Source organism: Myotis daubentonii, chromosome 5, assembly GCF_963259705.1.
Source record: "Myotis daubentonii chromosome 5, mMyoDau2.1, whole genome shotgun sequence".
NCBI lineage: Eukaryota > Metazoa > Chordata > Mammalia > Chiroptera > Vespertilionidae > Myotis > Myotis daubentonii.
The window spans coordinates 30,151,328-30,175,042 of NC_081844.1; the positions used below are offsets into that span (position 1 = coordinate 30,151,328).

General features: G+C 48.6%; 1 protein-coding gene across 1 annotated transcript in view; it reads right to left on the reverse strand.

Annotated features, from left to right (window-relative positions):
• The window catches only part of CATSPERD (cation channel sperm associated auxiliary subunit delta), a 47,708-nt gene that overhangs the window by 12,777 nt on the left and 11,216 nt on the right, over positions 1-23,715 (reverse strand). The window contains exons 9-16 of the mRNA XM_059697035.1: positions 23,439-23,522; positions 15,229-15,379; positions 13,697-13,792; positions 11,041-11,123; positions 7,006-7,182; positions 3,543-3,656; positions 2,344-2,433; positions 1,570-1,628 (exon numbers count right to left, since the gene is read on the reverse strand). Coding sequence (XP_059553018.1) covers positions 1,570-1,628; positions 2,344-2,433; positions 3,543-3,656; positions 7,006-7,182; positions 11,041-11,123; positions 13,697-13,792; positions 15,229-15,379; positions 23,439-23,522 — 854 coding nt within the window. The remainder of the gene's footprint in view (positions 1-1,569; positions 1,629-2,343; positions 2,434-3,542; positions 3,657-7,005; positions 7,183-11,040; positions 11,124-13,696; positions 13,793-15,228; positions 15,380-23,438; positions 23,523-23,715) is intronic.

Consider the following 23,715-nt stretch of genomic DNA (forward strand, 5'->3'; position numbering starts at 1 on the left):
ATTGTTGTTGCTTTTTGTTGTTGTTGTTGTGTTCTAGTTCTGTTGGATTAAGGTCTGAGGGTGTGAGCTGAACATATTACTGGGAGAACTGTATTTATGGTTAAATACTTAAATTGTAAGGTGGCTTTTCAATGAATTTTCCACAAGCACAAGAGAAACATAATCCTATATTAGAGCACACAAAGTTCTATTTTTTACTTTATACTTATATTTTTTTCAGTTCTTTTGAGGTGTAATTAACAAATATAATGGGAGCTATTTAAAGTGTAGAATGTAGAATGTGATGATTGACTGACACATGTACACACTGTAAAAGTGAACACATCCATTACCTTGCATATCATGGTTTCACAAAAACATTTCATTACACTCTCTTGGCAAATTTCAATTGTATAATATAGTGTTACAGAGGTCTATAGATAGGACTAAAACATGCTTGATGTTGAAGTGTATTACTCTAGTGACACCCTACCCGTGGACTCATACGTGTTTGTCCTGTAGCGTCTGGCCTGTCTCCTGAGCAGGTCAAGGGCCATCCACATGGGAGCAGGTGTCAGAATGTCCTTCCTCTTTGAGGCTGAATAAGCTTCTCTTATGTAAAGGAACCACATTCTGTGTGTCTGCTCACCTGTCAATGGATATTTAGGTTGCCCCCACCTTTTGGCCTTTTTGAATAATGCTGCTGTGAATGTGGGCGTGCAGGTATCTGTTTGGAACCCAGCTTCCGACTTGTTTGGGTACGTACCAAAGAGTGGGGTTGCTGGATCATGTGGTAATTCTATGTTTAATTTTTGTGGAACTGCCATTTGTAGTGTTTGCATCATTCTTTAAAAAATATTTTATTTTTTAAAAATATATTTGAATTGATTTCAGAGAGGAAGGGAGGAGAGAGATAGAAACATCAATGATGGGAGAGAATCATTGATCTGCTGCCTCCTGCATGCCTCACACTGGGGATGGAGCCCGCAACCCGGGCATTTGGCCTGATGGGGAATCGAACCGTGACCCTCTGGTTCATAGGTCGATGCTCAACCACTGAGCCACATATGGCTGGGCCCCTCATTCTTTTTTTTAAAAATTGAATGTATTGGGGTGACATTGATTAATACAATTACATAGGTTTCAGGTATATAATTCTATAATACATCCTCTATATATTGTATTGTCTGTTCACCACCCCCAGTCCAGTCTTCTTCCATCATCATTTATCCCCCCTATTTAAAAAATATATATTTTTATTTATGTCAGAGAGGAAGGGAGAGGGAGAAAGAGATAGAAACATCAATGACAGAGAATCATTGATTAGCTGCCTCCTACACGCCCCCCACTGGGGATTGAGCCCACAACCCAGGCACGTGCCCTGACGGGAATCAAACCTGACCTCCTGGCTCTTAGGTCGATGCTCAATCGCTGCACCACACCAGCTGGGCTATCCTCCCTATTTTAACCATTCTTGCCTTACCATCCTCCATGAAAGGGGGCGTCTCAACCTTGGTTTTGCTTTTCTGGCTCCTGCTAAGAGAACCCCATAGACACCCCGGGGCCGCCACAGTCTGAGTAATGACACACCTGGAGGTGAAGTTGGAGTCGGCCCTGCCCCAGTGGTGCTGCTGCTTCAGGGAAATGTTCTGTGGGATGAGAGAGAAGACCCAGTGCCCCAGTGGGACAGCCTGGGTCAGTCCCCAGATCGGGGTTTGGGAAGAAGCGGGCGAGGGCGCTGGGAGGAGGAGCCTGGAGACCGTCCAGGTCTCTCTGGGTTCTAATTCTACTCCCATGAAAGGCTTCTGGAAGCTCATGGAAATGGCCACCCCAAGCTCTTTCGTTCCCTGTTGCCTTTGCCCTGGACACAGTGTGAGGTGTAACTTTGTTCCCCTTCTCATTTCTCCGGGAAGTGACAAGAACTGGTTCAAAGAGTCCAGTTGGGGATCCTAGGCATGAGGCCTGGCTCAGACCTACAGATCCCACCCCCCACCACCCCCAACCAATATATCCAAGTCCTTCCCATCCCCGTGGCTCCCGCCTTCTAACACCTCAGGTAACAGCTAGTAGGGACCTCCTGCCTTCCTGGGGCTGGGTTAGCTTCCCGGCCATGTCCTCTGTGCCTCTCCCCGGTGTCACCTTAATGGTGTCACTTGCTTAGCTGAATGCTGCCTGCCTGAGTTGGGGATGAGCTGGGAATGTTTCCTCCAAATGCTGCAGCACCTAAGGCAGGTGCACATAAGGACGGAGAGGAGGAAGGAGGGTCGGGCCCAGAAATGACCACGGGCGCTGGTCTGGGCCGGGGTGGTCAAAGCCGTGCCCTTCACGTCATTGATCCTGGTGTGGGGTGTGGACGTGGCTCACCAGCCTGTGCTTGGTGTTCCCATCATAGGTGTAGCCATCTTCGTAGTTGTAGACATGAAGCCCCAAAGAGTGGGGATTGCTCACCATGGCCTGGGGTGGGGACAGAAGAGGCATCAGGGGTGACACCAGCAAATGCAGCTGCCAGTCCTATTCCCAAGTGTTTCCCCCACCTCATCCACAGCCCCTACCTGTGGCCTCTAAGCCTCGAGCTGCTGAGCAGCTGCTGCAGGGTCCAGGCCTGGCCCTCACGCAAGGAGCAGCGGGGGCCTGGTCTGCAGAGGGCGGCCCAGATGAGAGGCCTCTGGCTGAGAGCCAGGCCAGCCTGGCGTTCCCTCACTGGCCCTGTTCCTGGAAGGCTGGACTCCCCATATTCTTACACTAAGCTACCCCCCAATTTCCAGGCTTGGACACTTGTGCTCCAGGCCCAGGACACCCATGATTCTCAAGCACTCCTGCTGCATGAGGGAAGGCTATGAGTCAAGGCTCTGCTAAGAAGAGAAGGAACTGCCCCAGCTGATTTGGCTCAATGGATAGAGCGTCGGCCTGGGGACTGAAGGGTCCCAGGTTCGATTCCAGCAAAGGGCACATGCCTGGGTTGCGGGCTCGATCCCCAGTAGGGGCCGTGCAGGAGGCAGCCAGTCAGTGATTCTCTCTCATCATTGACGTTTCTATCTCTCTCTCCCTCTCCCTTCCTCTCTGAAATCAATAAAAATATATCAAAAGAAAAAAAAAAAGGAGAGAAGGAACTTGTAGAAAGCACATGGGCAGCTGAAGGGTAGAGAATGGGGCGCGGAGATATGGTGAAAGGAGACACGTAGAGGCTAGTTGAGGAGAAAAAAGACAGGTTCTATGGGTTTCGTGCGTGAGTTCTTTCCATGGGAGTCTGGGAACAATGGGTCCAGGGCGTGAGGTCAAGGACGCTGGTAACATCATGGGTCGGAAACACTTGTCCAGCCGGGCTGATGTGGCTCAGGGCACTGAGCATCATCCCATGCATCGAGAGGTCACCGGCTCCATTCTGGGCACATGCCCTAGACTGTGGGTTCAGTCCCCAGTGTGTGTGTGTGGGGGGGGGGCGTTGTGCAGGAGGCAACCGATCAATATTTCTCTCTCTCCCTTCTCCCCTCTCTAAAATCAATAAAAACATATCTAAGGGGAAAAAAGAAACACTTGTCCAATAGATAAGGAGATGTCCTTACGAACGGGACAGGCGATGTGCCTGGCCGGGGTATCATCTCGGCGGTCAACTCCAATTTGCTGTTCATATCAATGGTATACATTTTATTGTCAAATGTTCCTTGCAGTACTTCTACCTAGTTAGAAATGTAAAAAAAAAAAAAAAAAAAAAAATTAATTAATTAATTAATTAAATCAAGTCTTGTTCTCCCCAAAGAAAAGGGCAAGTAGGTGAGAGGTCAACGGTCACCCTGAGGGATGGGACCTTCTCTAGTCTTGTGGGTGCAGCAGCCTGGGCCGCAAATTGAACCCTCAACCTTCTGGTGTATAGGACAACGCTCCAACCAACTGAGCCTCACTGCCTGGGCGAATTCAGTGGATTTTAGAGCATTGAAAGATGGGATGAGGATGCTGAACAAGACAGGCTCACAGATGGCATTTCCTTGGGAATGTAAATTGGTGCAGCCACAATAAAAAATAGTATAGAGAGGAAACCAAGATGGCGGCATAGGTAAACACTGGAGATTGCTGCCGCGCACAACCACTTCAACTAAAAGACTGAATGGACATCATCCAAAACCACAGGAAGGCTGGCTGAGTGGAAATTCTACAACTAGAAGGAGAGAGAGAAGCATACCGAGGCTCAGAGGAGGTGTGGTGCAGAAGTACAGGGGTACGGAGGCGCATGTGGAGAGGGCTGGCGGCTGAGGACACGGTTGTCTTTTTCAATCGGGAGGGAGTCTCAAGCTCTGAGCTCCAGTTCCGGGCGAGTCTCTGGGGACCCCGACTTATACGGTAGAAACTGGACTGTCTGGCATCGGTGGGAACTCGAGGGCGGCTTTCTCTCAGAGGTGCTTGCAGCGTTTGCTGGGACACTGAGAAGCAGGGCCTCTGAGGGTAGCCATAGCTGCTTGCTCTGCTCTGTTGATCCCCTGGGACCCTGCCCCGCCCAAGCCGCAAGCCAGGCACGGAGGCTTTTGCATATGAAAGGCCTGGCCCTTTGCAATCTGCAAATTACCTAGCACAGAAGTTCTCCCACTGCAGACACAACTGATTCTCACAGCCAATTGGCCTGGAGGTCAATTCCTCCCAGTGATACCTACAACAATCAAGGCTTAACTACAACAAGACTGTGCACAAAGCCCACAAGGGGGTGCACCAAGAGTGTGCTCCTCAGGTAATTGGGGAGGCTGAGCCACTGGGCCCTATAGGACATCTAGCACAGAAAGCCACTCTATCAACACAGGGAAGCAGCCAAAATGCGGAGACAAAGAAACAGGACACAAATGACAGAAGTAGAGGAAAGCAAACTATTGGATATAGAGTTCAAAACCACACTTTTAAGGTTTTTCAAGAACTTTCTAGAAACTGCCGACAAATTTAGTAAGACCCTCAAAAAGATCAGTGAGATCGCCGATAAATGTAATGAGATCCTCAAGAAATCTAGTGAGACCATCGAGGGTATGAAAAAGGACCAACTAGAAATTAGCATACACTGACTGAAATAAAGAATATTATACAGACTCCCAACAGCAGACTAGAGGATCACAAGAATCAAGCCAAAGATTTGAAATACGAAGAAGCAAAAAACACCCAACCGGAAAAGCAAAATGAAAAAAGAATCCAAAAATACGAAGATAGTGTAAGGAGCCTCTGGGACAGCTTCAAGCGTACCAACATCCGAATTATAGGGGTGCCAGAAGAAGAGAGAGGGCAAGATATTGAAAACCTATTAAAAGAAATAATGACAGAAAACTTCCCATACCTGGTGAAAGAAATAGACTTACAGGTCCAGGAAGCGCAGAGAACCCCAAACAAAAGGAATCCAAAGAGGACCACACCAAGACACATCATAATTAAAATGCCAAGGGCAAAAGACAAAGAGAGAATCTTAAAAGCAGCAAGAGAAAGACAGTCAATTACCTACAAGGGAGTACCCATGCGACTGTCAGCTGATTTCTCAACAGAAACTTCACAGGCCAGAAGGGAGTGGCAAGAAATATTCAAAGTGATGAATACCAAGAACCTACAACCAAGATTACTTTATCCAGCAAAGCTATCATTCAGAATTGAAGGTCAGATAAAGAGCTTCACAGATAAGGAAAAGCTAAAGAAGTTCATCACCACCAAACCCGTATTATATGAAATGCTGAAAGGTATCTACACTAATAAAAGAGAAACATGCTAATTGGTCTACGACCACTACCCTTTTCATTGGCTAATCAGCGAGATATGCAAATTAACTGTCAGCCAAGATGGCGGCCGGCAGCCAGGCAGCTTGAAACTAACATGAGGCTTGCTTGCCTCAGTGACGGAGGATCCTTGGAGGAAACCAACGTTCCCCGCCTGCAGCTGCAGGCCTCTGAGCGGGCAGTTTAAGAAACATTGTAACAAATACTGCCCGACTTCAGCCAGCAGATTCGCAACATTGTAAGCAAAGGCCAGAAACCTACTTTCAGCAGCCGAAGGCCTAAGAGCTGGAGCCAAGCCTCAAGGTAAAGCTGGCCCAGAATAAAAAAAGAAAAAGAAAAAAAAGAGCGGTTGGGAACTTTAGTCACTCCCAGACTGAAAACAGCCCTCAGCCCCTCACCCAGACTGGCCAGGCACCCCAGTGGGGACCCCCACCCAGATCCAGGACACCCTTCAGGACAAACCAGCCGGCCCCACCCATGCACCAGGCCTCTACCCTATATAGTAAAAGGGTAATATGCCTCCCGGCACCGGGATCAGCGTGACAGGGGGGCAGCGCCCAAACCCCCTGATCGCCCTGCGGCTCTGTGTGTGACAGGGGAAGGGGCCCCAACCCCCTGAGCTGCCCTGCTCTGTGCCTGATAGGGGGGAGCTCCCCCCCCCCATGGGCCCTGCTCTGTGTGTGACAGGGGAAGGGGCCCCAACCCCCTGAGCCGCCCTGCTCTGTGCCTGATAGGGGGGAGCTCCCCCCCTCCCCACGGGCCCTGCTCTGTGTGTGACGGGGTAGAGCCATAACCTCCCCATCGGCCCTGCCCTGAGTGTGAGAGTGGCGGCGCCCCAACCCCCTGATCGGCCCTGCTCTGTAGGTGATAGAGGGCGGTGCCCCAACCCCCTGATGGGCCCTGTTCTGTGAGTGACAGGGGGCAGTGCCCCAACCCTCTGATTGGCCCTGCTCTGTGCGTGACAGGGGGTGGTGCCGCAACCTCCCCATCGACCCTGCCTTGAGTGTGACAGGGGACGGTGCCCCAACCCCCCAATCGGCCCTACCCTGAGCGTGACTGGGGGTGGCATCGCAACCTCCCAATCTGTCCTGCTCTGTGCATGATGGGGCGGCGCCCCAACTCCCCAATCAGCCCTGCTCTGAGCCCGACCAGGGGCTGCACCTAGGGATTGGGCCTGCCCTCTGCCACCCCTCAGTCCCCAGGCCGATGCTCTATCCAGTGAGCCAAACCGGCTAGGGCTTTGTTTGTTTTTAAAGTGTCTTGAATATGGAGCTAAACAGTTATGATCACATACTTTGCAGAGGTCAATATGGAGTTGAGGGTCCATGAGAACTGCCTGGATATTCACGGAGCACCTCTGGAAATCAAAAGCTGGAAACTTCGAGTCAGGAAGTGGAGTCAGGATTTCAAGTATCCCCAGGTCAGTGAACATCAGGGCTGCCTGTGGGGACCAGATGTTTTGGTGTGGAAACTGGAAAAAAAAAAAGTGATTCTGAACTCAGTTCATTCTAATTCTTTTTTTGGGATTTAAATTTTGTCTTAAGATTTGGGTCTAAAGAAGGTAGACCAAACAAACAAACAGCAAAGTTATAGGTACGCTTTGTTGAGACACCTACTCAAGTTTTACTCATCCCTTGTGTTTAAATCAATAATGGAAATTATGTTTCCCATCAGAGAGGCTACCCATGGGATTTCTTTTTTTTTTTTTTAAATATATTTTATTGATTTTTTACAGAGAGGAAGGGAGAGAGATAGAGAGTTAGAAACATCGATGAGAGAGAAACATCGATCAGCTGCCTCACGCACATCCCCCACTGGGGAAGTGCCTGCAACCCAGGTACATGCCCTTGACCGGAATCGAACCCGGGACCCTTCAGTCCACAGGCCGACGCTCTATCCGCTGAGCCAAACCGGCTTTGGCCCATGGGATTTCTTAATAGGTCATGGACCTGCTTGGAGAGTTGGAAAAGCCACAGGATCTCTCCCCAGAAAACTCTGGTCATCAGAATGTCAGGGCTAAGGCTTCACAGAGACAGTTCTGGTGCTAATGCCCCACACCAGTGATCCTGTCCTACTTCCACTGTCAGGAACTTTCAGGAAATATGGTGGCTGTAGATGTAACGGGAAAAACACTGAAGTAGCAGTGGGCACAGCTGGGGGACTTTTCTGGTTCAGTTGCGGTTACGTGACCTTAGCAGAGAGAGGGACTTGAACTTCAGTTTCTCCCTGTAAAAGTGGAATGATATTGACACCTTCGCAGGGTTGTTGTGAGGATGAAATAAAATTAGATAAGCATAATGTACAAGATACTGTGAGATATTCCAGCATCAACACTTCATGCCTCTGTAACCTTGGATGAATGACTTTACTTCTCTGTGCCTCAGTTTGACCATCTGTCCAATGGGAACAATTTAAGAGTCTACTTCTTAAGATGATGGTCAAGGTTAAATGAGGTTAATAGTCAGAAGATGGTTAGACCAGCACCTGCCATATTCTAAGTACTCAGTAAGTTTTAGCAGTCATTGCTATTATTTTAATAACTATAAAAATTACTATTACTACTAAAATTATTAAGTTAATGTTATTAATTTGGTATTAATTAAAATTATTGTTATTGGAGAAACCAAGATGGCGGCATAGGTTAACGCCGGAGATTGCTGCCCTCGAACAACCACTTCAGAGATATAACTAAAGGACAGAACAGACAGCATCCAGAACCACAGGAAGGCTGGCTGAGTGGAAATTCTACAACTAGGAGGAAAGAGAATATCATACCCAGACTCAGAGGAGGCGCAGTGCTGAAGTGAAATACTCAGGTGCGGAGTGTGGGCGCGGAGCGGGCTGGCGGCGGAGGGCGCGGTTGTTGTTTTCAATCGGGAGGGAGTTTCAGACTCTGAGCTCCAGATCCGGGCGAGTCTCTGGGGACCCAGACTCAAACGGGAGAAGCGGGACTGTCTGGCTTTGGTCGGAACTCGAAGGCAGCTTTCTCTCCGAGGTTTGCAGCCATTGCTGGGACTCTGAGAGGCAGAGCCCCTGGGGAAGGAACTGAGAGCAGCCATAACTGCTCGCTCCTGCCCGCCCTGTCGATCCCGTGAGACCCACCCACCCCGCCCAAGCCCTGCACAAAGGCATTTGCCGGATAGCCTCAGGCAAAGGCTAGATTAGCACCTCCCTAGAGGACAGAAGTTCTCTCACTGCAGACACAGCTGACTCTCATAGCCAGTTAGCCTGGAGGTCAAATTACCCCCAGTATTGCCGACATCAATCAAGGCTTAAAGGCAACAAGACTGCGCACAAAGACCACTAGGGGGTGTACCAAGAAAGCATAAAAAATGGGGAGACAAAGAAACAGGACAAAACTGTCAATGGAGGATATTGAGTTCAGAACCACACTTTTAAGGTCTCTTAAGAACTGTCTAGAAGCTGCCGATAAACTTAGTAAGGCCCTAGAAAAGACTGGTGAGACTGCCGATAAATGTAGTGAGATCCTCAAGAAATCTAATGAGACCCTCGATGTTGTGATAAAGAACCAACTAGAAATTAAGCATACACTGACTGAAATAAAGAATATTATACAGACACCCAACAGCAGACCAGAGGAGCGCAAGAATCAAGTCAAAGATTCGAAATGCGAAGAAGCAAAAAACACCCAACTGGAAAAGCAAAATGAAAAAAGAATCCGAAAATACGAAGATAGTGTAAGGAGCCTCTGGGACAGCTTCAAGCGCACCAACATCAGAATTATAGGGGTGCCAGAAGATGAGAGAGAGCAAGATATTGAAAACCTATTTGAAGAAATAATGACAGAAAACTTCCCCCACCTGGTGAAAGAAATAGACTTACAGATCCAGGAAGCGCAGAGAACCCCAAACAAAAGGAATCCAAAGAGGACCACACCAATACACATCATAATTAAAATGCCAAGAGCAAAAGACAAAGAGAGAATCTTAAAAGCAGCAAGAGAAAGAAACCCAGTTACCTACAAGGGAATACCCATACGACTGTCAGCTGATTTCTCAACAGAAACTTTGCAGGCCAGAAGGGAATGGCAAGAAATATTCAAAGTGATGAATACCAAGATCCTACAACCAAGATTACTTTATCCAGCAAAGCTATCATTCAGAATTGAAGGTCAGATAAAGAGCTTCACAGATAAGGAAAAGCTAAAGGAGTTCATCACCACCAAACCAGCATTATATGAAATGCTGAAAGGTATCCTTTAAGAAGAGGAAGAAGAAAAAGGTAAAGATAAAAATTATGAACAACTGTGCTAGGGTGAGGGACTGCAGCATGGAAGGGTTACAGAATGTTACAGAATGTGCTGGGAGGGGGGACTGACGTATGGAGGATTGTGTCAGGGTTAGGAACCATGGAAGAAAAATTGCTAAATTGTCTTAGAAAAACAATGTGTTATGATATGCTCCAGCCAGGTGTGACTCTGTTTACCCCCCCTTTGTGCTTATGAACTTTCTGTGAACTTCTAAGGTAACACTGTTTTGCTATAAAGGATCATACTGCACCCTTGATCTCTGCCACATGCTCCGAATCTCCCAGAGGGGGAGATAGGTGCTGTGGTCAGCTGGCCAGCTTAATAAAAGGCTCTTAAATTTCAATTCTGAGTCAGTGATCTATCTCGTTGAGCCAACCCATAACACAACAAATATGCATCTATCAACAAGTGAATCTAAGAATCAAGTGAATAAATAATCTGGTGATCATAATAGAATCAGGGACATAGAAAGGGAATGGACTATTCTTGGGGGGGAAAGGGGTTTGGGAGATGCGAAAAGAGACTGGACAAAAATCGTGCACCTATGGATGAGGACAGTGGGTGGGGAGTGAGGGCGGAGGGTGGGGTGGGAGCTGGGAGAAGGGGAGTTATGGGGGGGGAAAAAAGAGGAACAAATGTAATAATGTGAACAATAAAGATTTAATTAAAAAAATTATTGTTATTACTTTTGCTATTAAAATATTGTTACTATTTTAATAACTAGAGCAATTTCTAGCCCCCAGTAAGAGTATTGGAGCCCTAGCTGGTTTGGTGGAGAGGGCAGAGCATTGGCTTTTGGACCAAAGGGTCCCGGGTTTGATTCCGGTCAAGGGCACATACCTTGGTTGCAGGCTCCTCCCGGCCCTGTTCTGGCTCATGCAGTAGGCAACCAATTGGTATCTCTCACACCAATGTTTCTCTCTGTCTTTCCCTCTCTCTTCCACTCTCTCTAAAATCAATGGAAAAATATCTTCGGGCGAAGATTAACAAAACAACAGAAACGAGTATTGGAAGTTTGAGAACAAAGCTGGGAATAACCTTAACTTTGATTTTACCTACTTTGACTATTAAACTTGTCAGGATTCCCAGGCTGCCATAATACAAATTATCCTCCCGAGTTAAAACTGCCAGTCCATTTTCATCTAGAAAACAAACAAACAAATAAGACAGAACATTGAAATGAGGCTTCTTTCGCCCTAGTCAGTTTGGCTCAGTGGATAGAGTGTTTGCCTTCAGACTAAAGGGTCCCAGGTTCAATTCCAGTCAAGGGCACATGCCCAGGTTGTGGACTCAATCCCTGGTGGGGGGTGTGCAGGAGGCAGCCAATCAATGATTCTCTCTCATCATTGATGTTTCTATCTCTCTCCCTCTCCCTTCCTCTCTGAAATCAATAAAATATATTAAAAAAAAAAAAAAAAGAAATAGCCCTAACTGGTTTGGCTCAGTGGATAGAGCGTCAGCTTGCCGACTGAAAGGTCCCAGGTTCGATTCCGGTCAAGGGCATGTACCTTGGTTGCGGGCACATCCCCAGTAGGAGGTGTGCAGGAGGCAGCTGATCGATGTTTCTCTCTCATCAATGTTTCTAACTCTCTATTCCTCTCCCTTCCTCTCTGTAAAAAAAATCAATAAAAATATATTAAAAAATATTTAAAATATAAAGTGTTTTTTTTTTTAATTACCCAGAATTCCATCATCTAGACTGGGCGCAACAAACTTGTGTAAAGAACCAGATGGCAAATATATCCTGCTCTGCTGATCATGTCATGTCTATTACAAGTATTTAACTCTGCCCTGGCTGGTGGCTCAGTTGATTGAAACATGGTCCCATGCACCAAAAGGTTGCAGGTTCGATTTCTGGTCATAGTACATACCTAGGTTGTGGGTTTGGTCCCTGGTTGGGACACGTATGAGAGGCAACCAATCAATGTTTCTCTTTTACATCTCCCTCTCTCTCTCTCTTAAAAATCAATAAAGATACACTTGGGTGAGGGGTTTTTTTTTGGTTGTTTTTTTTTGGGGGGGGGTGAGGGTTTTTTAAAAAAAGTATTCAACTCTGAAAGTAGATCTGGACAACTCGTAAATGAACGACTGTGTTCCAATAAAACAAGCTATGGGCCAGATTTAGCCCACAGGCCAGGGTTACTGAGCCCTGACATAGGTAACCACTGTTAACACTTTAGTAAACATCTTTTCTGATAGTTTCATATACTGGGATCATACTCTGGAACCCCCCAAGCTGCTTGTAACTTGGTGTTTTCCTCTCCGTTTGTGTACACGGATGAAGTTGGCGGGTTGATGTTCTGGGGCCTGGGTGAACTCTGAATTACTCAGCCAGCCCTCCGCTCATGGACAGTGAGGCTGTTTCTGATCTTTTGCACGTACGAAGTTCCAAGGAAACACAGGACGCCATTGGGAGATTTTATGAAGGGGGGTAATAAGATCCAATGGACATTTTTATTCTTTTTTTTTTAAAGCAACCAAGGAGCTTTGCCCATGGCAGTATTGTAGCCAATGAAGTCTATCTGATTATTGCTAATTGGGGGGGGGGGTGTGAGAAAGCAACCAAGGAGCCCTGGCCAGTGTTGCTCAGTGGTTAGAGAGCTCCTCTCCCCCCCCCCCCCCCCCCCCCACTGAAGGGTTACAGGTTTGATTCTCAGTCAAGGGCATGTACCTGGGTTGCAGGTTTGATCCCCGGCCCTGATCAGGGCAAATGCAGGAGGCAGCCAGTTGATGTGTCTCTCTCACATCCATGTTTCTCTCCCTCTCTCCCTCTCTCCTTCCCTCCCTTTCACTCACTTCAAAAATCAATAGAGCCCTGACTGGTTTGGCTCAGCGGATAGAGCGTCGGCCTGCGGACTGAAGGGTCCCAGGTTCGATTCCGGTCAAGGGCATGTACCTTGGTTGCGGGCACATCCCTAGTGGGGAGTGTGCAGGAGGCAGCTAAATTGATGTTTCTCTCTCATTGATGTTTCTAACTCTCTATTCCTCTCCCTTCCTCTCTGTAAAAAATCAGTAAAATATATTTTTAAAAAATCAATGGAAAATATATCCTTGGGTGAGGATTAACAACAACAGTAACAATAAAACAACCGAGGGAGTTTTCAGAAGAAGCAAGTCTTAAGCTGAGCCTTGAAAAAAGCTTCTGATGTAGAAAAGTGACGTGTGTTTGCAGGGGAAGGACCAGAGGGTTTCTCGACCTAAGCTCCATTGTTGTCTGTGGTGGGGGTATCCTGTGAATTGTGTGATGTTGGGTAGCAGCCCTGGCCTCTACCCAGAAGATACCAGGCATACCCCCTCCCCCCCCCGAGTCATGACAACCATCTCCCTGCACTGCCCAGTGTCCCCAGGGTGGGAACCATGGGTTAGGTGGACAAAAGGAATCCCTTAGGGCAGTGGTGGGCAGTCAGATGAGATACAAGACATACAGACCTGAATGTCATTTTTGCAAATTTGAATATTATTCTTTAGAACATATTAAAGATTCTAGACATGGAAAATGATGTGTACTTAAGATTTTTTTTATAGGAGTGGGAAGACAAGCCATTGACTGGGAGAAAATATTTGCAGAGCCTATTTTTGATAAGGGACTTGCATCAAGAATATACAAAAAACACTTGCAACTCAACCATAAAAAGGCAAACCGCCCAATTAAAACATGACCAAGGCCCTAAAGGGACAGTTCAGCTAGAAAGCTACCCGCAGGTTGGGCACGCACTCGCAGCCACACTGTGGATGGTGATGCCGGCATCCAAAATGGAGAAATACAAGGTACCAGGTCCTTCTTGCACCTGGACAGGGAAGACGAGCTGACCTACGAGACAACAGGGCAGAATCATGAGACCTGGGCACATGTTGGAAGGGGGAGTCCACTGGTGAAATGATAAAGATTCAACAAAAATATAATACTGAGATGCGATGCTGTAAAACACCCTCCGGAATGGACGTGGGTTTCAGGAAACTGCCTCCCCGCCTGGAAGCTGGACCCCCACAGAATGCTCATTCAGGTAACAGGTGTTAGGAAAAAGAGCGCTTTCTTCCTGGAATGGGCTCTCAAATGGGCAGCCCGAGCCCTTTCTTGCTGAGGAACACGGGGCTCAGGTAGCCTGGCTGGCGCTGGCTGGCTGGCTGTGATTGTGGGCGCTCTTGCAACCACACCTGTGCCCAGAGGTTCCTGACAGCAGCACCTCTTCAGGGAGGGCTGCCTTTTGCTCCTCGGCTGTGCCAGCTGGCGGGCTGGGGCTCCAGGGCCTGGGCACTTCCAGGGACCCTCACCAGGCCACCTACAGGTGCTGTGCCAGATTCCTTTCTCGCCCAAGGGAAGCTCAAGTGAGTGATCCTGACACATCTCCTAGAATCCCTAACCTCAGCCCCCAAACAACATCTGCAGTTCCTGGACTGAAGGCGTGGACCTCCGCCCTCGGCATCTGGTGACTTTCGGAACCTGCTGCCTGTGTCCCTGAAGGTCCCACAAGGCAGGGGGTGGGGGAGAGCGAAATGCAGTTAGGAGGTCTGTGGTAAAGGGGAACACGGGCCCCTTCCCATGAGACCTTGGGAGCCTGGCCAGCCCCTCAGTCAAGAAAACAGCTAGCAGTTTTGAGTTCACACAGCGAATGCTGAGAAACATACCCCTTCCCCTGCAGGCCCCGGTTTCCTCTGTTTTCTGTTCTTTATAAAACCTTGTGTTGGGCCGAAACCGGTTTGGCTCAGTGGAGAGAGAGTCGGCCTGCGGACTGAAAGGTCCCAGGTTTGATTCCGGTCAGGGGCATGTACCTGGGTTGCGGGCACATCCCCAGTAGGAGATGTGCAGGAGGTGGCTGATCGATGTTTCTCTCCCATCGATGTTTCTAACTCTCTATCTCTCTCCCTTCCTCTCTGTAAAAAATCAGTAAAATATATTTTAAAAAAACAAAAACAAAAAACCTTGTTTGGGAAAGTCTGGGTGGCTGGAAACAATAGGTAGTAGCTCATCTGCAGGCCGGATGGGACTTGGCAGTTCAACTCCACCGGTGGCAGGTGGTGTGGCGTTCACTGGGCCACATGTAAGACCCAACCAACCCATCGCTTCCACAGCCTGACCTCTGGGTAATTTCTTTGAGAATCCAAGAACCATACCTTGAGATGTTCTGGGACCTCAGCACTTTGCATAACAGGCGGCAAAGTGAGCATGGGTTCCACTCAAGTCAGGGGAGAGAAAATAATGGCAGCTGGAGGGGGACCCTGAGTGGCAGCCCTGAGCCGGCCGCTCACCTGAATTTCGGGAAACTAGCAGGCTCTTCTCAGACCAGAAGATCAGAATGCCTTTCTGGCCGGGGACGATGAGGACGTCAAGGGTGCCATTGTAGTCAAAGGGCAGCCCAAAACTGCTGTTCAGAGGGTGGTCCGAGTACCCAAACTTGGCCTGAGGAAGACATCCCAGGTCAGTGATTGCAGAATGGCAGCAGGGGTAGGTCCTCCTGCTTCGTTATTCAAACTTCCTTCAAGCTGGCTTAGCTGTCCCAACAGCTCTCAGCGGGGGATGGTTCTGCCCTCGGAGGGCACCTGGCACGCCGGGGGATGTCTGTGGTTGTCACACTGGGGGTGCTCCTGGCATAGTGAATGGGGGCTCAACACTCCGCAATGCACAGGACAGATTCTCACAACAAAGAACTGTTCATCGGAAGTGTCCACAGTGCAAGACTGAAGTGCCTGCACTCCCTCAGTCCCTGCTCGCCCTTGCTCCTGAATTATTCAAATTCCTTTCCTCCTCCAACCCACCTGTGTGCACACCCAGATTCTTTTCCTAACAGCCTCCTTCATCAAGCCGCTCACACCCTGCGACCCTCTAGACCCTCTAAGGGCCGGCTCCGGCATCTGGTCTGAATTGTTTGGCATGGGAGACCACGCCCAAGTCCCCCAGTGAGCACGCAGTGGCGCGGGGCGTGGCAGCGCTGCACGCTCCTCGGGGGACAGAGTGGAGCCGCACTTTTAAACTCAGCGACCTTATCTCTGACCACAGCCGCCTGGCCTGAAGCGAAGTTGTCTTGCCTGGGAAGAGAGTGGTCACGGTGTCTCGTGGTAACAAAGCTTAGGATGAGGAGAACCTACATGAGAAAGGACGTCCTCCGGTGTCTCCCAACCGGATAAAGCGGCATTTGTCATGCAAATACCGCCCTGTGCAGAAGTGAGGGAAGACTGCTGCAGAAGTGAATACAGGCAACATCTTTGATCCCAGGGCACAGGTCTTTGAGAAGAAATCTCCAAGCCTCTCATAGAGGCATTAGAAGGCTACCCAGGCAACAAAAGTACCTCAGGATCATGGCTGATAAAAACCAGGAGATCGGTGGCATCCATTTCCCTTTTCCCTTCACACCCTATTCCATCCAGAAAGACTTCATGACAGTGCTGTGCCAGGTGTTGGAGGGTGGCATGATTGGGATATTTGAGAGTCCAACTGGCACTGGAGAGTGGAAGAGAGAGGGAAAGCCAGAGAGAAACATGGATGTGAAAGAAACACATTGATTGGTTGGGCTCACACACCTTCGAGATGTTTGAAGAAGATGGGCTCACACACCTTCGAGATGTTCGAAGAAGATGGGCTCGCACACCTTCGAGATGTTTGAGAAGAGCCTGACCAGGCCCGGGCCTGGGAGGAGATTGCAGCCAAGAGATATTTAGAGCTCTGGAAGTTTCCTCAGAGAACTCTAAAGGGGAGTTGAGCCAGTATATCTCAAAAGAAGACATCGAGAAATTTATGATGGCACTCAAAGTTGGAGGTCAGGAGACAAAGCGAGAACTGGAGAAGGCATTCACTGCGGTCTTAATGGCTCTGGGGTCACGTTTTCCAGAAGTGATCATTGTCAAGCTATGGGACAGACCGAATACACACTGTCTGCCCCCAAGGAGCCTCATGGTTGCAGTGGGGAAGATCATCCTTTCCCAAGTATTCTACGGATTAGTCGTCAGTGCCCAGAAACACCGGGATTCCTGGGATGATAAGGTGACGGGCTTTAGTCAAAGGGAAATGTCCATGAAGGCATACATCACCTTCCGCATCTTCCTCAACCGTTGGTCTTTGAAGAGCAAGGACAAGGCACAGGTGACAGAGCAGGTTCTGCAGATAATGGGCCACCTTTTCTTCCTTATGCCACCATCCAAACTCAAGAACCAAGTGAACCGGTTAACACGATGGTTAATGATTTTGATGTCCACGAAAGTGACACCTTTCTACATTTCCCAGTGTATATCTGCCAACTGGTGAATGCTCTGGCGCTCAGCGGCTGTGGAGGTATAAACTTGGAATCCCAGCTGGAAAACATCACAGGCATGCTGTTCCAGCAGCTTTGTGAACGAGTGAACCCAGCAGACCCTCACTCTGTGGAGAACTGCAGCCTCGCCCTGTGGGCTTTCTTCATCCTGGCCAAGTTACACCAGGATCAGATGGTATCCCTATTACTAACCACCATGGAATCCAGTGATCCAGCCAAGATGGAATCAGCCCTTCAAGTGTTCACAGATGTGTTCCAGGAGTTGCCTCAGACCGAGAAGCTGCAGCGCATGGTACTGAATCCAACCATTTTGGTGATTCAGGAGGACCTCAAACCAGTGCCAAAGGTCCTCGTGCACTTCATTGAGATGCTGGGTCAGCATAACTATTGGCCTTACCCCAGGGGAACACCATAACCAGCTGTATCATCAGGCTTGTGGAGTCTGACTCATCAAATGAAGAGGACATCCGAATAATGTGTTCCAGAATCCTACAGATGGTATCTTTGCCCAAACTGGTCACGTTGGTGTGTGAGCCCAACAACACCTTGGCCTCTGTGCCTCTGTGTAAGGCAGCCACACAAATGGCTCTGAAGGCCCGTTCCCTGGGCCAGGTTCCTTACCTCAGCAGTTTTCACCAGGATCCTACCGAATACATTTCCCCTCAGAGACTCCTGACCCATCTTGTGACATGTTCCCGGAAGCCCTACAGGGAAAAGGAGTTTGGTACAAGCTCTCTGAGGCTACTATTTGCCCTGCATCCTATCACTTCTCTGCATCCTGTTATAAACCACAGTGTTGGCCAGCTGTGGAGGAAGGTGATCCCACAGATGTTTGAGATACTAGATGATCATACTGAGAAGAGCCTGAATCAGGAGGAGTGGGAGGACAGGCTGTTCCAGTTTTTGAGTAAGTCATTAGTGGCTATTGACGATGACCGCTGGCAGGAGCAACTCATCAGAGTCATCTTGGAGAGGATGCGTTATTTCAGTGATGATGGTGACGAGAAGGCTTTTCTCTATAAATTCTTTGGTTTCGCCCTGTGGACCTCAAGAAGTGAGAAACTGGTGAAGATGATGCTCTCCGCCATCCTTCAAACTTCCCATGAAAACCTGCAGGAGAGGGAGGGCATTGCTGTGGCATTCAGCCTCGTGTCCAAGAAACATCTGAAGACAGTCCTGGAGCAACTGCAAGTGTATAGCACTATACTCAATGACAAGGAGTCATCGTCCATTCTCACACTGGCAAAGGAACATCAGCAAAGGGAATGGGTGCTTGTCTGTAACACCATCTACTTAAGCTATAGCAAGATTATTTTAGAGAGCAAGGGAGATATTTTCATGCATTTCGATGCCATGCTGGTCTTGATCCTGCAACACTACCACAACTGCATTTTGGAAAAGGATAAGGACCTGAAGCTGGATTACCTGAATGCCCTCATCATACTGACAAAAACCCTGGGCAGTCAGCAGCACGTAGCCTTTCAATTCAAGTTCCCCCACAAGCTAGCAATTGTTACCTTCATGGCGGACCTAATCAAGGAGGAGCCATTGAACTCCATTTCCAGCCCTATTACACAGAAGGCAATGAACATCATCAATAACTTCAGGATGCTCAGGCTCCTCTTAGAGGCAGAAGAAAGAGCAGAGCTCCTGGGAACATGCTTCAAGAGTGTGTCCTGCCTGCCATCCAGAGAAGTGTTACAAAAGGAGGCATCTAGTCCCAAGAAGAGCCAGGCCAATGTGGATCTGTTTGAGGGGACCATGCAATCCCTCCTCAGACTAATGGAGACACTTATAGTTGAGATGCCCACCCAGATCCAGAACTGCTTGCAGCTTATGGATCCTTGGCTTAATCCCCAGAAGGATAACGAGCGGGAACGGGTCATGTGGTGTGCTGCACGTATGTTGGAGTTTACAGCAAAAATGGAGGACTTCAATGCCTTTGCAGAGTACTTCACCCAGAGCCAGCTCACCAACGTGGTGCTGACAGCCATGGAGGAGCTGACAGGCAGCAGGGCTAAGGTGTCTCTGGCTGCAGCCCAGTTGATGAGCGCTGTCATGAAAAAGTGGGGCACAGTTTTGATAAAGGTTGAGGAAATTGTGGCGGGCATCCTGGGACGGCTCAAATTGCAGCTGGAGCCCAACACAAAGGAGGAGACGCTTCGGGCCCTGTGCTGGCTGGCGGGCAACAGCACCCACAGTGTTGTGCCCCTGCTGCTCAACAGGCCCCTCCCTGGGGATAGAACCATTCTGGCCCTGTGGAAGGTGTTCGGCACCAAGCGAAAGACCACAATCAATGTCCTGCAGCTGCTGACAGGAATCCTGGAAAACCACTCCACAGAGGGCACGATGGACATAGCCCTGCAGCCCGTGGAGGCGGCGTGTGCCTTGTGTGCGATGCTATCCGGGTCTCTGTGCCAGGAGGCCATCCTGGAACTCTACCCCCGGCTATTGCTGGCTGTGCTATGCCATCTCTTCTGGGTGACTGAGCAAAATACCCCCTAGAAGATGGTGGTCTACAGGAAGGATGGGGCCTCAGGCAAGACCTTTGACTCCACTAGTTGTGCCCTGGAGGTGGTGAAGCTTGTGTTGTTTGCAGCCGCATATGATGGAGTGGTGGTCTATGCAGATGAGCATAAGTGCTGGGATCATCTGTCCTCCTCTAAATTTTACTACAGAGGGATCATGGACCTGACAAGTGGCATTGTGAAGAACTGTGAAGTAGTCATGCTGCACTGAATTCTGAACCTTGCCAAGACCTTCCTTGACAGCGGAGATAATCATCAGAAGATCTTGGCCAGGACCATCTATGCACAGCTTCTCTGGCATCGGTCAGTGGCTCAGACTCTGGGACAAGACTTTGTGGACAATCTAATCAAGTGGACCAAGGAGCCCAACCTCATCATGAAAGAAATTGGACTCCGTGGAATCAGTAACCTGGCACTGCATCCAACTCAATCAGAGTCTGTGAAGAGCCTGTTTCCATCCTTGCGAGACTTCCTGAAGAGTGAGGCACGAGTGACAGTTCAGGCAGTGAAGGCCTACGGAACATCGTCGTACATGGGCATGGAGCAGAGGTCAAGGCAATGTTGTGCAGCATCTCCAAGGATCTGCGTCCACCCGTCAATGATAAGAGGGACCAGGTGAGGATCACAGCCATCTCTGCCCTTGGGCACATGCTACATAGAGTCAACAAATTCAAGCCTGGATATGCCATCAAGAAACATCTGTACAGTTTTTTAGTCCCACTGCTGCTTAGCTTAGAGGACAACAACACAGAGGTGGTCAAGGCCTGTGGAGCAGCCCTGGCTGAGTGAACTAATGTGATTGGCTGGTCATCCTTCACACAGATGTTTCAACATACCACCCTCAGTGATCACATGCAGGTGTTGGAAGAAACATGCAACCACTTGGTGAATACATGCAAAAGACAATTAGTGGGGGAGTTACTGTTTCAGAGCTTCAGTTTCCTGAAGAGCTCCGAGTCCTTCCTACGGACAGCTGCAGTCCATTTCATAGCATTAATAGCTGAGAAGATAAACCTGCATTCCATACATGAGGATGATGTGCAGCTGTTACGAAATGCTCTTGAAAGTATGAAGAATGATCCTGTAGAATCTATCCAGATTCTGGTGACTACTCTTCTTCAAAATATTGAGGAATATGTTAATCCTGAGGACAGCTCTACTTCCATTATAAGTACTCGCTTCTTCCGGTTACGTGGCAGGAAAGCCCGAAAAAGAAAGAGGCACCTATTTAAGACTGTCAGACGGGAAGGAGATAATGATGCTGATCGGCCCAGGAATTGGCTCCTAGGCCCTCTAAATTTACTGTGCAACTGGTGCAAGGGAGGGTAAAAAATACTCCCCTTATAATAGACAACTTAGAAAAGTCAACACAGTCACAAGCACCAAAGTCTGAAAGTCCCCCTGAGGAATCTGAATTGATCCCAAAACAAGTTGCTCCTGAGTCACTGTGAACACTTAGAGCTGGTGGCTAAAGCCTTTTCCAGTTGTTTATTCAGATGTCAGTGCTGGACTCTGCCGTTGTCTCTCCCACCTTTTTTCCAACTGGGTGGCGACTTTGGTTTAACCCCCAATAGGTAGTTTTGATCTTAGGAGATATAGTATATTCCTTGTTCTTTATCTCCCCTAGGGTATTGTTAGCTATCAGTATATACATTTGTAAATAAACGTTATTTTTTCATACTAAAAAAATAAATAAATAAAAATAAATTGTTTGGCAGGGTCGTCAAAGTTCTCTCTTATTTGCTCTTTATGAGACTCCTGACAGCACTGTGCTAGGATGCACTTTTTAAAAAACACTGTCACTGGTTCATAAGTGAGTCCCACCAACGCAGCTGTGGCCCCTCCCAGATGTTGGTGGAGAGGAGGGGGAGACTCCTGGCTTGTTTTCTAAGCGCCTCCTGGGAAGAGAACTAAGTGCTCAGGGTGAGGACCCAGGTGCACAGGCTGCTGAACTTGACTGCCCCACCCCCCACCCCCTGCCGCTTGTGGACACCCGACAGGCCCGTCTGCAGGAGGTGCCTAAGGGACCGTGAGTGCGAGTTCTCATCCCCCAGCTCATCCCTGCGTTGTGAATTGGCTGGCCTCGGTCCCCAGGTATTAGAATTGCTCAGCTGAGCTGCCCGTGTAGGCAACAAGGCAAACCTTGAAGAGTTCAAATTGCAGTGGGGTCAACCAGAGAACAGGCCAGAGGAAGCAATCAGCCCTCGGTCTGAGAACAGGCCAGAGGAAGCAATTGCCCATGAAGGGCAGCCGGGGAAGGGTCTGCTGGATCAGCCCAGGTGAGGGGCACCTCTCTCTGCCTCCGATGGGAGCCCACAAAAGGCCCCTGAAGACGTATATACACGCCCAGGGCGGGGGAGGGGAGAGGGCCTAGGCTAGCAGCCAATAGAGAGGTACTGAGTGCAGAGTCAGAGTGGAGAAAAGTGTCGGCGAGGTTTTCTCCTCTTTCCGCCATAGGGAGGCTCCTGAAGCTAAAGTCCTAGGAATGAAGGCTGCCCACAGCGGCCTGGGACAATTGCCAGTCCTTCAGAGCCTGCGAGCATCATCCTGCCCTAAGTCTGGACTGGGGAGGGCAGCATCCCCGCGGCCTGCCAGGTAAAGCTTCCTGATGGCCTGTGGTCAGACCTGAGAATCACCCATAGGCGGTAACCAGGAGCTGGACTCCGCAGCCACTAAATTCTTGGCATTTTCTGGGTAGTGGGAGTGTCTCGGGCAGCTCCTTATGCTAATGAGGGGACTCTGGATGGGGCTGGACCAATCTCATGTTAGAGCAGTGGTTCTCAACCTTCCGAATGCCGCGACCCTTTAATTCAGTTCCTCATGTTGTGGTGACCTCCAATTTCATTGTTACAAATTGAACATAATTAAAGCATAGTGATTAATCACAAAAACAATATGGAATTATATATGTGTTTTCCGATGGTCTTAGGCGACCCCTGTGAAAGGGTCGTTCGACCCCAAAGGGGTCGCGACCCAGAGGTTGAGAACCACGGTGTTAGAGGGTGGGGCTTTCAGCCTTTGGACATCAGCCCAAGCTCCTGAGGCTTCCTGAGAGGAGGTCTCCCTCAAACTTCAGAGCTGCACACCCGGTTCACAATTTTTGCAATACCAGGTCCTGACTGTACTTAATCCCTTTCCGATTTGATATTTTATCTTCTGATGCAGTTTAAATTGGGGGGGGGGAGGGGGAAGGCGGAAGGGTGTGTGGATGAATGGGTATCTGGATGAAAGGTAGGTAGATGGATGGGTGGGTAGATGGACTGGTAAGTAGGTAAATGGATAGATGGATGGATGGATATGTGAATGGATGAACTGTTAGGTAGATGGATAGGTGAATGAAAAGCTAGATGGATTTCAGCCCTAGCCAGTTTTGCTCAGTGGGTAGAGCGTTGGTGGACTGCAGAGTCCTGGTTCGATTCTGGTCCAGGGCATGTACCTCGGTTCAGGCTCCTCCAGGCTGTGTGCAGGAGACAACCAATCTATGTGTTTCTCTCAGCAATATTTCTGTCTTTACCTCTCTCTTCCACTCTCTCTAAAAGTCAACTGAAAAATATCCTCAGGTGAGGATTTAAAAAAAAAGCTAGACAGATTTCAGATATGAAAATCCAAGTGTGTGACATTTAATAAAACTCTGGCTTGGGGCAAAGATCACTTCAAGTCATTCTTCCCAGGCCAAATGACTCACCTGCCCTTGATCAATGAGAAGCAGCCCAACCTGTGACACGGAGTAAAGGGAGAAGATCCCACCCAAAGACCCCAATAGTTCTTCCTGTGAAACAAAAAGAAAACATTGTGTATGAATAAATTGTAAGCATGTGTTTAATTCTAAATGTAACTTTAGGGCATCCAATGAGCTAAAATGAAGAACAATTTTTAAAAATGATGATCTATTTATTCTCTATGAAATGTAGCTTGTAAGCAGAACCTCGAGTGGAGACAGCTTGTGCTGGGCAGACTTTTGC